Source organism: Neodiprion lecontei, chromosome 4 (assembly GCF_021901455.1).
Source record: "Neodiprion lecontei isolate iyNeoLeco1 chromosome 4, iyNeoLeco1.1, whole genome shotgun sequence".
Lineage (NCBI taxonomy): Eukaryota > Metazoa > Arthropoda > Insecta > Hymenoptera > Diprionidae > Neodiprion > Neodiprion lecontei.
Window position 1 is genome coordinate 23,222,324 of NC_060263.1, and position 13,294 is coordinate 23,235,617.

Sequence of the window (13,294 nt, forward strand, 5' to 3'; positions counted from 1 at the left end):
ACACAAGTAATTGATCACACTCCCAACCCTTTAAAATACAGAGAGAAAATTTAAGGACGTCAGGAAGGCTCAGGCAGGTTAAGATAGGTAAATTTGCACTCTATCCAACGAAATCAAATCGGTATCTATCCTTATCAATGCGTATTGATGGTATTTTAATAGTGGTCTGCAAAAACTTCAGAAACTAAATTTTTTGGTCAAGGCGCTGAGGAAAAAACATTTTCAAGTTTTCTCTACCACTAAGGAGGCAGGAGTACTAAAGGGGTGAAAAAAATTAGAATCGACAGTATTTCGAGACCTGTATTATTTAAATTCATTTCGTCAATACACATAATTGATATCAAGTGAGTAAAAATGTACGTAACCTGATCTGCATATTTGCTCAAAAATGATGAAATGTGATATTTAAAAAAAAAAAAAATGTACCGCGAATCGTCCCTGCAACCGAATCGAAATGGGCAACACGTTGCACTTCGCATATGTTTCGAAGAAATCAGCTTTGGCGTACTTGAGGAATCGTAGAAAATGAGTTTTAAATATGTTTGACACATTTCGAAATATATTTCAAGCGATAAGAAGGACTCTAGCGACCGGCGCGGCTTAAATCGAGTAGAAGTACCGGTCTCGCTGATAAGTCAAAATTTACTAATTTGCATAATTAATAAAAAGAGCCTGCGAAATTAAGGTAACTCGTTTGATGCAAAACTCCCCACACAGAATGTATCATGGAGCAAAACGTCAAGAATAAAGTTGTATCATTGCTTACGTCTCAAGCAGACACGCAAGATATGCAAAAAAGATATTTCGTTGTTACTTCGAGATTAACATATATTTATATTTTTTGGCAGAAATCAAATACGTTATTTACAGCTCTCATTGTTAGTCGTATCTATGTACCTTTCCCATACCTTGTACGTTCTAATATAGCAACCAAACGTTTTAAAATCTATTCCGTAGGTAATATCCTTCGTGTCGCGCATAGTTCAAAACTAAATGACGAATAAAAAACCGGTATATGTAAAAAATCCAATAAACGTTGAATCCTTGATCTTTCTCACACATCGCTTGTGCTTTGCAAAATAATCCGTATAATGAATTCTAAATCACGAAACTGTAATTCAAGTGTCGCGGTTTTTAACAAAGGTCCATATACATAGGTATACCCTCTGCCGCAGTAAAAACCGTTGTAAACTGCTATTCAAATAATATTACATACGTAGATATGCATGTGTGTATGTAACGTACATGTGATACACGTCTATTTTTAAGTAAATCAATGCAACTACGCCGTTATTCCGGTCTGCCCAGATGTTATTACAATGTTACGATACGTTGGAGATTCGAAGAGTCGTGAGTCGGATGTGGTCAAAGACGGGCGAAGGAAAATTTGATAATACAATTAAAAAGTATTTATTCGAATGACTCTTGGATTGATTCCGACGACTTAATCTGCTACCGCTTGATTATCATGCTAAAACAAACGCCAGTGGTGGCCTTGAATAATATGTCAGAATCAATCTAAGGGTCCGGTAGCGTAGAACTTGTGACAGACAGGCGAGTAGCCAGGCAAGCAAGCAGGCAAGCAGGACAGACGCACGGAAAAGCGTACGGGTAATCGTACACGCCGGGTTGCACACCGTTCAACGCATACAACGAAATGTCGGCGCGCCAAGGGGCAGGAGTGGGGGGGAGCCAATGCGGTGACGGCATCGACGTCACGTGGGCAGCTCGCAGGGAGCAAGACCGAAGAGACTGCGAGAGCAGACCTACCCAACTCACAATACCGTGCATTTCAGCTGCTGTCTACACGGCAGCTTAGCATACATCGGACGTAGGGAGCGTTGAATGGCCGCTGCTATGCGCTACGCTCTACAGCATTTAGTTAGCTAGTTTCAATCGCGCATACGACACACATTAGCCATAATAGTAACAGCAAAATGACTATAATTGTCTTTTTGATCGACACGTCGGCCTCTATGAATCAGAGGGCCTATTTGGGCGGGCGCCCTACGCTCTTGGACGTAGCCAAGAGCGCGGTGGAGACTTTCGTTAAGGTACGCTAGCTTTTCAAACGATTCCCCGTCAATATCCCTAACCGATATTATTTTCTAGGTGCGGCAGAGATCGCCGGAAAGCCGCGGGGACCGTTACATGCTGCTAACGTTCGAAGAACCTCCTCAAAATATCAAGGTACGTCCGTGTTTCAGCCATTCCTGCCATGTTGACTCCTCGAGTTTTCCGTTCGCTGCCGGATTTCGACCCTAGTTTACCTCCGACACAAGCCCCATTATAGAAAACTACATCCATGGTTGCACGAACGGGTTACGAACGAGCCGTGACCGTGATATCCTGGAAATTATTGCTGCTTCTGGGTTAAATTATTCCATCTATCGGGGATCAACGTGCCCCCTGCGATTTGTCGTCCTCTGCTGACGATGGGAGAGAGGTGCACACTGGGTAATCTTCCCGAGCATCGCCGGTGGGAGAAACTCACAATCACCGCGCCCCCTACCGCCCGCCACGCATTGCATTGACACAGCCCTGAGGTCGCCTGAGGTGTGTGACAGAGGCTGATTGCGAACGTCGAGCGGCAACCGCACGCCTCCTAGAAATTAATTACAATGTAGTACAAACTTGTTGTAATTACGACTATGACTATTTCTCATTGATCCAATGAAGATGAGTTATTGGTAATCGATGTTGAATGTTGAATGATTGATTCTGAAATTACTCGGGGCTATTTTACCCATTTCACTGCCACAACTTGAAAATAAGTTTACAAATTTCGTTATGCTTTTTCCTGGGTATAACTACCGTTTTTTAATGTTTCTCAAATTCACAGATCTTTGAGGATCCTGCGAACTAATCTCAATCAAACACCGCCATATACTACCAGATGTTAGGAATATCTTTAACAAGAATCCAATAAACTGGATCGCTTTCTGGTTGACATCAATATCCCTCAGCTGATATTTAAGAAATTGGCTCGATAATCAGTAGCATACTTTCTAAACTACTTGAGAATTTAAGATTTTCACCTCGGATCTCGCACATTGAAAAAGCTTAATAGTCACTCATTCACTGGAATAAAGTTGAAAATTTCTATTGAATCCAGTTTTTTCAAATAGCTAAGAATAATGACATGCTTCACAAGTTGATAGTGTAGTAGAACTTCAGTTGTGCAGCATACGAGAAAAAAAGGGAAATTAATTTGTTTTACATCTTTATTAAATATCTTGCATTACAAAGATTTGTTGAATATGAAGCTAGCATATTCATGCATATGTGACTTGAATCACAATTGCAAAGTTCCTTCATGTTTTATTGATTGAACTGTCCTTGATACAACTGCAAAGGCATCTATGTTAATTGAGCAATACTGCACCCCAACTTGAACTGGACCATCTTGTTTTGGATTCGAACAAACAAGAGAAGGTTCCAAACTTTCCAATCTGAATTTGCTTACGGGATATTTTGAAATATAATTTTGAATTGTAGAAAAAGATTTCCTTGAAAGTTAAATTTCCTTCAAAGCCTGTAAATTCAGATATTCAAAATTTCCACTTCACTAATGTTGATTGTTTCATCATCTTGGCTTGCTATAAGCCTTAATTACAGCATAATATTATAAAGCTTAATTATTAAAACGGCAGATTACAATGATTTTAAACTTGAAATTATTTATATGGACAATGCTTGTGGAAGGAGAATTTTTTCTTTCCCCATTATGTTTTACCTTAAAATTAAAAAATCTTGACAAAACTTTTTTTTGTTTAAATGAAAACAGAGGTGTCAATTTATCGTAAAATCATCTTGTTTTAATTTTAAATCGAGCGCTTCGCCATTTTTATAATTTAGTGTCGAATCATTGCATTATATTAAGTCATTCCTGAGACACAATCGTGAGACGTGATATTTTTAAGTTGTGACAACTTTTTAACCTTTCCCCAATTTAAGGGTATTCTAAACGAAAATAACTAATGAACTTAATAATAAAATATGACTGGATAATCACTAAATTTTATTTACAGGCAGGCTGGAAGGAAAACTTGGCAACTTTTATGAACGAGTTGAAAAACTTACAATGTGTTGGCCTTACGACTTTGGGTGCAGCTCTGAAGCACGCCTTGGATGTCCTCAATATCAACCGTATGCAGACAGGTATCGATACATATGGTCAAGGCAGATGTCCATTTTATTTGGAGCCCTCAGTCATAGTTGTGATCACGGATGGTGGGAAATATACAGCTAATGGAGGAGTGCAACAGGATGTGAGTGAATAAGTATAAATATAATATAATTGATTCAGCGATAAGTTGATGTTTTATTCATACAATTGCGGCGATTACTTTATAAATAACATGAGGATTTGATGCACTAGTTTGTTGTGATGCTTATTTTCCAATTTAATACGCTTACTCAGTAACGAATACTTATTTTGTTTTTGATTTACAGTTTGTGCTACCCATGCATTCACCTATACCTGGTACAGAGCTAACGAAAGAACCATTCAGATGGGATCAGAGATTGTTTTCTTTGGTCTTGAGACTATCTGGTACCCCAGCTGTGGAACGAGATACTGGACTTGTAGCCAGTGATTCATCACCGATCGATGCTATGTGTGAAGTCACTGGAGGTAAATTTTTTTTTTATGTATATGTACTCAAATAAACGAAGTACAGGCATTTTTGTCTGAAGTAAGCTTCATGTACAAGAAACTGGTAACATATGCATCTTTTTTAGAGAGGTATGTAAAAATTACAGGGATAGTTTCGAACAAATCACAGTTCTTCACAAGAGCAAGTCAGAATTTGTAAGATGTGACCTCTCATAATCATATATAATCAAGTTGAAAACAATTGCTTCGAGGTGGTATGTACGAAGGAACGACTGTCAAAATGGGTGAATTTTAGAAATTTATAAATCTACAACCAACTATTCAATTTGATCAAATTTTTTTTTTTTTTGTTCAAAACAATGGAGACCAAACTTGCATGTTTTTTTTTCTATTAGAATCAATTTATAAGAAGCATCATTATTGACATAAACCGATCAAATTTAGAGATGGTATTCTTGTATAGTTTATTATCTTTGCCATGATACATTTTTTTTTTCTTTTTCGGTAAATTGGTAACTGTTTAAGAATTTAAATTTGTTTTTACGACCGAAATTTATGACTTTTCCTATATTGTAACAGAAAAACTTGATAAATATTTTTAAAAACTGAAATAGCGGCAGAAGATCAATTATTTCGATCATAGACATTGCACTAAGATCACAGACTAAACGGTTCAGTCGTTTTTAGAGATATCCTGTGCACTGAAAAATATGTCTGCGCAAAATGGTTGATAACCATATTGTCCATAACAATGCTTCTTGTTAATTGATTCTAATAAAAAGGATATGCAAATAAATCTCTCCATAATTTTGAATAACAAAAACCCCAATCGAATTGAATACGTTTGTCAAGGCATAAATTCCCAAAATTCACACACTTTTTCAGCTATATATTCATATTATACCCCTTTAATTGTAGACTGTACCCATCATTCAATATTTTAGAAGTTTCGTGCAATAAGTTTACAATGACACTGTTCTGAGCCAATGACTATAGAACATGACCCTACTTCTGTAATCAAGAGTACACAACGCTTGACAATGTCTTAAGAAATATTCTTGACAAGTATCAAATTCACAACAATCTAATGGAAGCCTTGCAATATTGTTTGTTGAGCCCGAAATAGCTTTATTGTAGGATCTGCCTATTGCATTCCAGGCAAGCTAAAGTTTGGCAACTGCTTTCAAAATTACAGTATGCAACTAACAAAAACGTCATATTATAAATTCTGATTTTTAACTGACTGATACTTTCAAATACTGATAGAAAAATTTTGTAATAAATCCTCTGCATCAAGGCACTAATTCAAAACATATCAATAGTTGAAAATATCACTGCACAAGGTGTATAAGTTCGTACCGCTCTTAAAAACCTAAACATTATTTTTATTGTGTTTATATTTCATCTTTTAAATACATTTGAATAAAATCTGTAATTTGTGCACATTATATTATATGTTCAAGTTCTGAGGTATTCAGTTGACTGAAATTATATTGCAGCAAAAAATTTGAATATTTATAGTTACTCGAATAGAAAATTGAACCTCCTCATTATAGAATGAAGAAAATTATTAACTAATGACGAATTTTATGTTAATTTCTGATACTACTCCTATCTCAGGTCGTTCGTATTGCATAACGTCACATAGAATGATGATGCAGTGCATAGATTCACTGGTTCAGAAGGTCCAGTCTGGAGTTGTAATAAACTTTGAAAAAATTGGTCCAGATCCACCGCCTCTGGCGAACGATGCACAGCATCCAGACGATGATGACAATGAGGATGAAATGAATCTATTGAATGGTACTAGACCTCAGTTCCCTCCGAATACAATGGCGCCTGGCAATACCGCCTGGCATTCGTGTCGAAGGTTAATTTATGTACCACGATCAGCACAGAAGGGCTTTGCGGTAGGCTTTTGGCCAATTCCCGAAAGTTTCTGGCCTGATCTCAGTGCCAGTTCTTTGCCGCCAAGGTCTGCACATCCAAATGTGAAGTTTACTTGCACTAGTCAAGAACCGATGGTTATTGAAAATCTGCCTTTCGACAAATATGAACTTGAACCAAGTCCTCTGACACAGTATATTCTTGCAAGAAAACAGCCGACAGTTTGTTGGCAAGTTTTTGTGGCCAACTCTTACAAGTCAAGCGAAGTTGGACACCCGTTTGGATACCTAAAAGCTAGCACAAACCTTACCTGCGTCAACTTGTTTGTCATGCCATATAATTATCCAGTGCTGCTTCCACTTTTGGAAGAACTTTTTAAAGTGCATCGATTAAAACCATCAAATGAATGGCGAACCCAGTTTCAAAATTACATGAGGACTATGCCCACGTACTACGCATCAGTAAGTAGAAATATAATTATTTTTCAATTCAACCGTTCAAGTATAGTTATGGTGTGCAGATTTCCGAGACAATTATTGAGATTAATATATTACCTTTATTTCAATACTGTACATGTGTCACTGCACCAATTATCAGGCAGCATTTCACATTCCCAATTTTTTTTAGTCTACAATTAAATTGTTTTGTAGGGCATGACATGCTAAAAGTATACCTAAACTTTTCGACATCCAAGTACGATGGTAATCCGAACAGACCTGTTGAATTTTCACAATTGTTTAGAAGCATTACTTTTACACTTAATTTTTACACTAATGATATATCTGAATTGTAGGTAAATGGAATTTTATACCCTAAACAGGTGCCTGAAAATTGGTGAAATCATCCACATATTATTAGAATCTTTGGTGTAAATTGTCAATATACTCATACGCTACTGACTCTGTTTTATCTATAACGATATTAAAGCCAGTAAATATATTTATCTTATTCAGGCATAAAATAATTTTAAGTCAGAATCAATTATAGCTAATACTTATCGTCGAATTTCTCTCTAATCTACTAAAAAAAAACTTATAATTATATTTATTAATTTGTAGTCATTAAGAAGAGCGCTAACGCGTATGGGTGCTCCTACTCCACTGGCTCAGACGTTGATTCCAGACAACATGGACAATTCCTTGTCATACAGTGTTTTAAACTATTTAAAACGGTTAAAAAATCAAGCTAAAATAGAGTTTGAAAAACTTTGTAACGAAGTGATTTCAAAGCAAGTGGCTAATGCTAATTTAAATAAAACTTTAGTGAATTGTAACTCAACAACTGTGACTGAAGGAGTTCGCGTTATGCCGCGAACACCATTGAAGAAAGATCTGGTAAGAAAAAATCAACTGCTATAGGTTTAAGGATGAGTGCTAGTTTAAAGTTTTCGATTACATGCCTGACAATTATTGTGATTTACCACATTTCTCGTTGTCTTCAGTATGAACATTCACATTAAGTCTTATTATAGCACCCTCAAACTGTGTTATCGCCAAACATTTGACCATATTCGTTATGTAATATGATTGTATGTTTGGTTCATCAAAAATACTAAGACAAGCTTTTACAAGATTCACGATTATTCCAGGTATCACATCCATTGTTGCAAGACAAATTCACAGGGCTCAGAGATCAGCTTAACGAGTTTGGTGGGTTCGTAGTTGGACTTGTCAGAAATCAGCAGCAGCAGCGAGGGGCACAAAGTTATAGAAATGCATTTGATGTTCCAAGAAAATCACTGCTGGATCAAGTTGTTCGGATGCGAGCGAACTTTCTACAGCCTGGATTATTACATACAAAGTTATTAGATGATGATTATGTCCATTCAATGCCTGTAGCGCAAATGGGAAATTATCAGGAATATCTTAAACGAATGACTCCACCTTTGAGAGAGATAGAAAGCGCCCCAGTGAGGCAACACATGTTTGGTAAGTATCCTTGTAATACATTTTAACTTTTGCTAATTAAGCTAACCATAATAAGACTTTCAGAGTGTCTACTGTATGGAAGAACCCTGAAAATTTGGAATTTTCATGTAAAAATCTGAAAATCTTGGGGAATTGTTGATCAGTGAATAAATTCTTATTTATACTCTTCAAATAGCCAATTTGGAACTAAAAAATTATTTTATTCAAAATTTAGTGCGAGATCGAATATCCAATGAAAATGCCCAAAATTGTTCGAAAAGATAATCTGTAGAGTGTGATAAGCGCCGTTTGATTAAACTATGGACGAAAAATCATGCTTTCAGTACACCTAAAAAAGTTATGAAAATTACCTGAAAAACCTTGAATTCACGGGGAATTTCAGTGCTAGGTTGTAGTGGACCCTATAAGTAGTCCCTGCATGTAAATCGATTATTATTTTTAAGATTAAAGTCTACCAATTTATTTGAAAGGATTGCATATAATTTAAAAACCTGTAATAATTTGTATCGCAAAAGCATTATACATAGACAGATGCTGTAGAGCTTCGGGCTTGCATCATTCCTAACAAAAACAGCATTTTTCTATCCTGTAATGGAGCAATTTGTTAAAAGATAATATGATTTTCCCACGTGATCCTTGTCTCTTTGGTCAACACTTGCCACTAAACTATTATAAAAGAAACTGAACAATTTTTTAGAAACAATCTTTCAAATATATCCAAACAATTGTCATCCGCAACTGTTTTAGATCTGAAATACAGTTTGATAATCCCACCTCGAATTGATAATTTTTAAATACAATTAGCAGCATAGTACATACGCGTCAAACATTTAGGTTAAATAAGGAGCATTACTTTGGACTTGTTAATACAGTATCGTATCACTTATAATTAATAGTTTGCAAGTTTTTTCACTGTCGTATATACCACCACAAAAGTTTTTGCTGCATAAAATCTTAACTTACATTGGTAATTGACATCGAAAACTAAGTTTCTTTTTTTACTGTTCCAGGTAATCCTTTCAAAATAGACAAAAAAATGATGGTCGACGAGGCTGACATAGACATGGTTGGAGCTACTTCCTCGAATTTGAAAACGGGAAGCTTAAAGCGAGCCGCACCACCTTCGGATAGTGGAGGCCTGCCTGCAACTAGGCCCCCTCCAAACAAACGGAAACCAGGACCAATCCCTAAAGATGTTATTGTAAGGCGACCATCGTATTCCCCTGTCAACACTCCGCCAAGTTCGCCAATACCATGGATGGATGAGACGAAAAACCAGGTTGTGCCTACTGCCAATTCCATTAATATATCTAACTTGTCAAGTGCCTCTGGTAGTCTGAATTTACTATCCCAAATTGTGCCGGATAAATTGGTAAATGGTTTGGCTGAGATTCCAGCAATGCCACCTTTCGAACCAATGCCAATTGAACCAGACGTTATCCATTCTGAAGCTCTTCCCGCATCAACTCGAATAACGTTAAACAACTTTGATGCATCAAAGTGTGAGAGTATAACTGAGAAGCTGGATGAAATAAAAACTGATCAAAACAGTTTACTAGTTAATGATTATGAAGAAAATCCGAATAATCTGAAGGTTGAAAATTGCAATGACGAACAACTTACCAATCATGTTGACGAAAAGCGAGAGACCAAGATCGAAAAGGATAAACCACTACCAAAGAAAGAGTTGGAGGAAATAAGAAAACACAATTTGTCCATCAGAGAATCTGTGTATAAAGAAGTACGAAGACGAGGAAAAAGTAAGTATTTTCATTTTGTGTAATCTGATCGAAATACTGACAAAATGTTGAACAAAATTTACTCAATCCTATCGGGATATTTCGAGATAACAATTGTGTAGGATTCTTTATTTATGCTTATTTCTTTATGCCAAATTATTTAATCATACTAATGTTACAATGTACCAGAAGCTGATTTATCTACAAAGTTTTTATCTAAAAACGGCTGAATTGTTCATTTCTCCAAAAAATTTTCTGAACAATTTCTCAAGACTTATTGCTTGTAATTAAGTACATGAAAACCTAACATGGTCTTCAGTATAGCATTACCGTTCATCTTGTAAGTTTCGGTACACATGTTTACTAAAATGTCGTGTTTCATAGTTTTTAACATAATAAAAGCATCTGTAGATATGTCTAAACTAAAACATTTAATAACACTATTTCATTTTCAAATTTGTAGCAGTGAATTAATAGTTCGTTAGTTCAGACTTCGTTGTCCATAAAGTACATTTTTTATCTTGACAACAGTTGACAACTATTAAATTCCAAAATTTTCAGACAATCTCACTGTTCCAGTATTACTTTTTACTAAGAGTGTGTTAGTTTATGCATTTTTGTTTGAGTTGAATTCGATCACTTACAGAACTATCAACATTGAGATTAAATTTAATTTTCTATTGTATGGATGAACAGGTAATGTGAAAAAAAACTCCATTGAAATTATTTCATTTCTCTTGACGTGTCAATTTTTATTGATTCTCTTCATCGTAAATCACGTGACTGTGCACGAATAAGACGCGTCGACTGATTCAACAAATCAGGGTAAATTTATGAAAAATCTGAAATCGTGGCCAGAAATCTGGAATATGTTTGAAAAAATTATAATCCCCCTTAAACGATAAAACAGTTATGTATTTGGAGTTGTGGCTAATATTGCATTAGTAAAACTTAAAATTCATCTTATATGCTTGATATACTGTAGCTGATCACTATAGCCACAGTGAGTTTCTGATTAACGTATTCAATGACTAAACTTTGGACAATATACTTGTAATGTAATGTACGCTAGTACATTGAATTGAAAATTGAGTATATCGATATCTTACGATTTCTTCAAACTGTAACTGCCACTTGGAAAATATGAAAAATGGGTTTTGCATAAAATTTTGCCAACTCGACCAAACTTTTATACGTACTTACATAATAGCCAAGAAAGTTAGGAAAAACAGCGTTTTTGCTGCTGAACGTGTTGAAAAAATTGCAAAAATTCATTTTGAAGTTTCAGTTAACACTTTGACTCGCTTATCCTCGTATTCATTGAACTATTATCAATTAATAAATTAGTATTATTATGGTAATATTGAGTGTCGTAACTCATACGAACTCGGTGACTTTATTTATTATCAAGTCACTTCAGTATCTATTTGAAAAATCGATCCCATTTAGCAGTTTCAAGTTTTTACAACTAATATTTCTCGACTACTCACCTCAAATTTACAAATCCCAGCATTGACTGATGCAGTGCAGATCCGAGTTCTATTCCATATAAAAAGTTAACCTTTCAAAATCGTTTTGTTTACTTTTTTTGTGAGATTCGCACTATGAAAATCTCAATTCTTGGGTTCTAGTATTGGCTTTCAGCACATTTGCTTAGAGATTTTTAGATGGTCAATCTAAGACTTTGAGGTGAATTAAATAAAGAAAATAAAGTCCTGAGATTTATGAATAAAACTTGTATGTTACAGATTATGCCGCGCTATTTTCGCATTTGCACCAAATACAAGGAACTTTAGATATACGGCTCGCGTTTGTACGCGATGTTATTAAAGAATCGTTGCGGTTTAAACGACGTAATCTAGCAACATTATTAGAAGAATATCTTCAAACGATACAAGAAGATGGCCGAACAATGAATCATAAGGTGAACAACAATGGTGCAACGAAAATAAGCTAAGCACTTCATAGTTTAAACAGGGCATTATATATTGTTGAAATTAAAGTAATAATGTTCACATGAATGAGAAACTGTACCGTACAAAGGCTTGACAAACTAGAGTTCAGCGATCTGTGAGAAAAAAGTAAAAAATTTTTAAGATGACACAGATAGTGAGGTTTAGTGATACGCGTGGAAATTTGCATAGTAATTAATAATTACCTATAAATCTAATGAAACATAGCTTCGTGGTTTATCATGTGATGAAATGCAATTTTTACGAAATATAACTCGACTACAAAATTTTGAAATATCCAGCTGGTGGAACTGTTGGAAACAAAAAAAAAAGGCTGATGAATAAAATCTGAATATTAAAAGTACAATGAGTATACGTTGAACTAGTTAAATTCTTGTGCACCTCAGAAATTACATTCAAATTCAACTGAATATTCCAATCACGTTGTACAATTCCAAAATGTAACGCAATTGATATTTTGCGCACTTTGTACTTTATTGCAGTGTATATATGACCATATGTCTAGTTGATATAAATTAATTGAACAACGCATTATGAATGGTAAAAGTAAAAAATGACCAACACTTCTGCCAATGCTTTGTTTCAAAGCATTTCATATCAGATCAGTAACATAACATTGTATTCAAAACCTAGCATTGTATTTTTGTAACGAAATCTTTTTTTGCGCAAAAGAACGGCAGAATGATGTTACAAAAATAGCAATATATGCCAATATTAACTTTTAAGTATATTCATTTTAAGGTATTATAATCAAATCCAATGTTGATCACTGTGTACATTTTGTTATATATACATATTATATTTGTTGACTTAGCAAAGTCGAGCTCTAGAAACGGAATATTACGTTGAAGATAAGAAAAAACGAAAAAACAAAAAAAAGAAAAAACTGTAACAGTAGTAAAAAGCTGTGAAAATTTTAGAATTTGTTTGAAACAGATTTTCGCGGATCACACATTGTAAAAAGTCACATTCTGTAGTTGAAAAAACAAACAAAGAAAAATATTAAATATTTTACCATGTATTTTACTAAATTAAAAGGAACTGGAAAATTGAAACGTCTTGTTGGAATAAATTTTCTTATCCAAAATTCAGTACATTACATTTCAGTAAATTCTTGTGTAAGGTGTCAAGATGTTCACCTAATACGTT

At 35.0% G+C, this 13,294-nt stretch overlaps 1 protein-coding gene across 5 annotated transcripts; it reads left to right on the plus strand.

Moving 5' to 3' along the window:
* Positions 1-1,737: 1,737 nt before the first annotated feature.
* Positions 1,738-13,088, plus strand: LOC107226251 (integrator complex subunit 6). 5 transcript variants are annotated; one of them, XM_046738883.1, is made up of 9 exons: positions 1,738-2,054; positions 2,113-2,190; positions 4,032-4,271; positions 4,456-4,636; positions 6,239-6,966; positions 7,564-7,839; positions 8,094-8,433; positions 9,444-10,197; positions 11,921-12,139. In XM_046738883.1, the coding sequence occupies exons 1-9, from the start codon at positions 1,938-1,940 to the stop codon at positions 12,000-12,002; spliced, it is 2,796 nt and encodes a 931-aa protein (XP_046594839.1). In that variant the 5' UTR covers positions 1,738-1,937; the 3' UTR covers positions 12,003-12,139. The 5 variants fall into 5 exon arrangements, with proteins under 5 accessions (XP_046594839.1, XP_015522491.1, XP_046594838.1 ...); XM_015667005.2 differs by having other exon boundaries at positions 1,742-2,054; positions 9,444-10,193; positions 11,921-13,088; XM_046738882.1 differs by having other exon boundaries at positions 1,742-2,054; positions 6,347-6,966; positions 9,444-10,193; positions 11,921-13,088.
* The last annotated feature ends 206 nt before the right edge of the window (positions 13,089-13,294 follow it).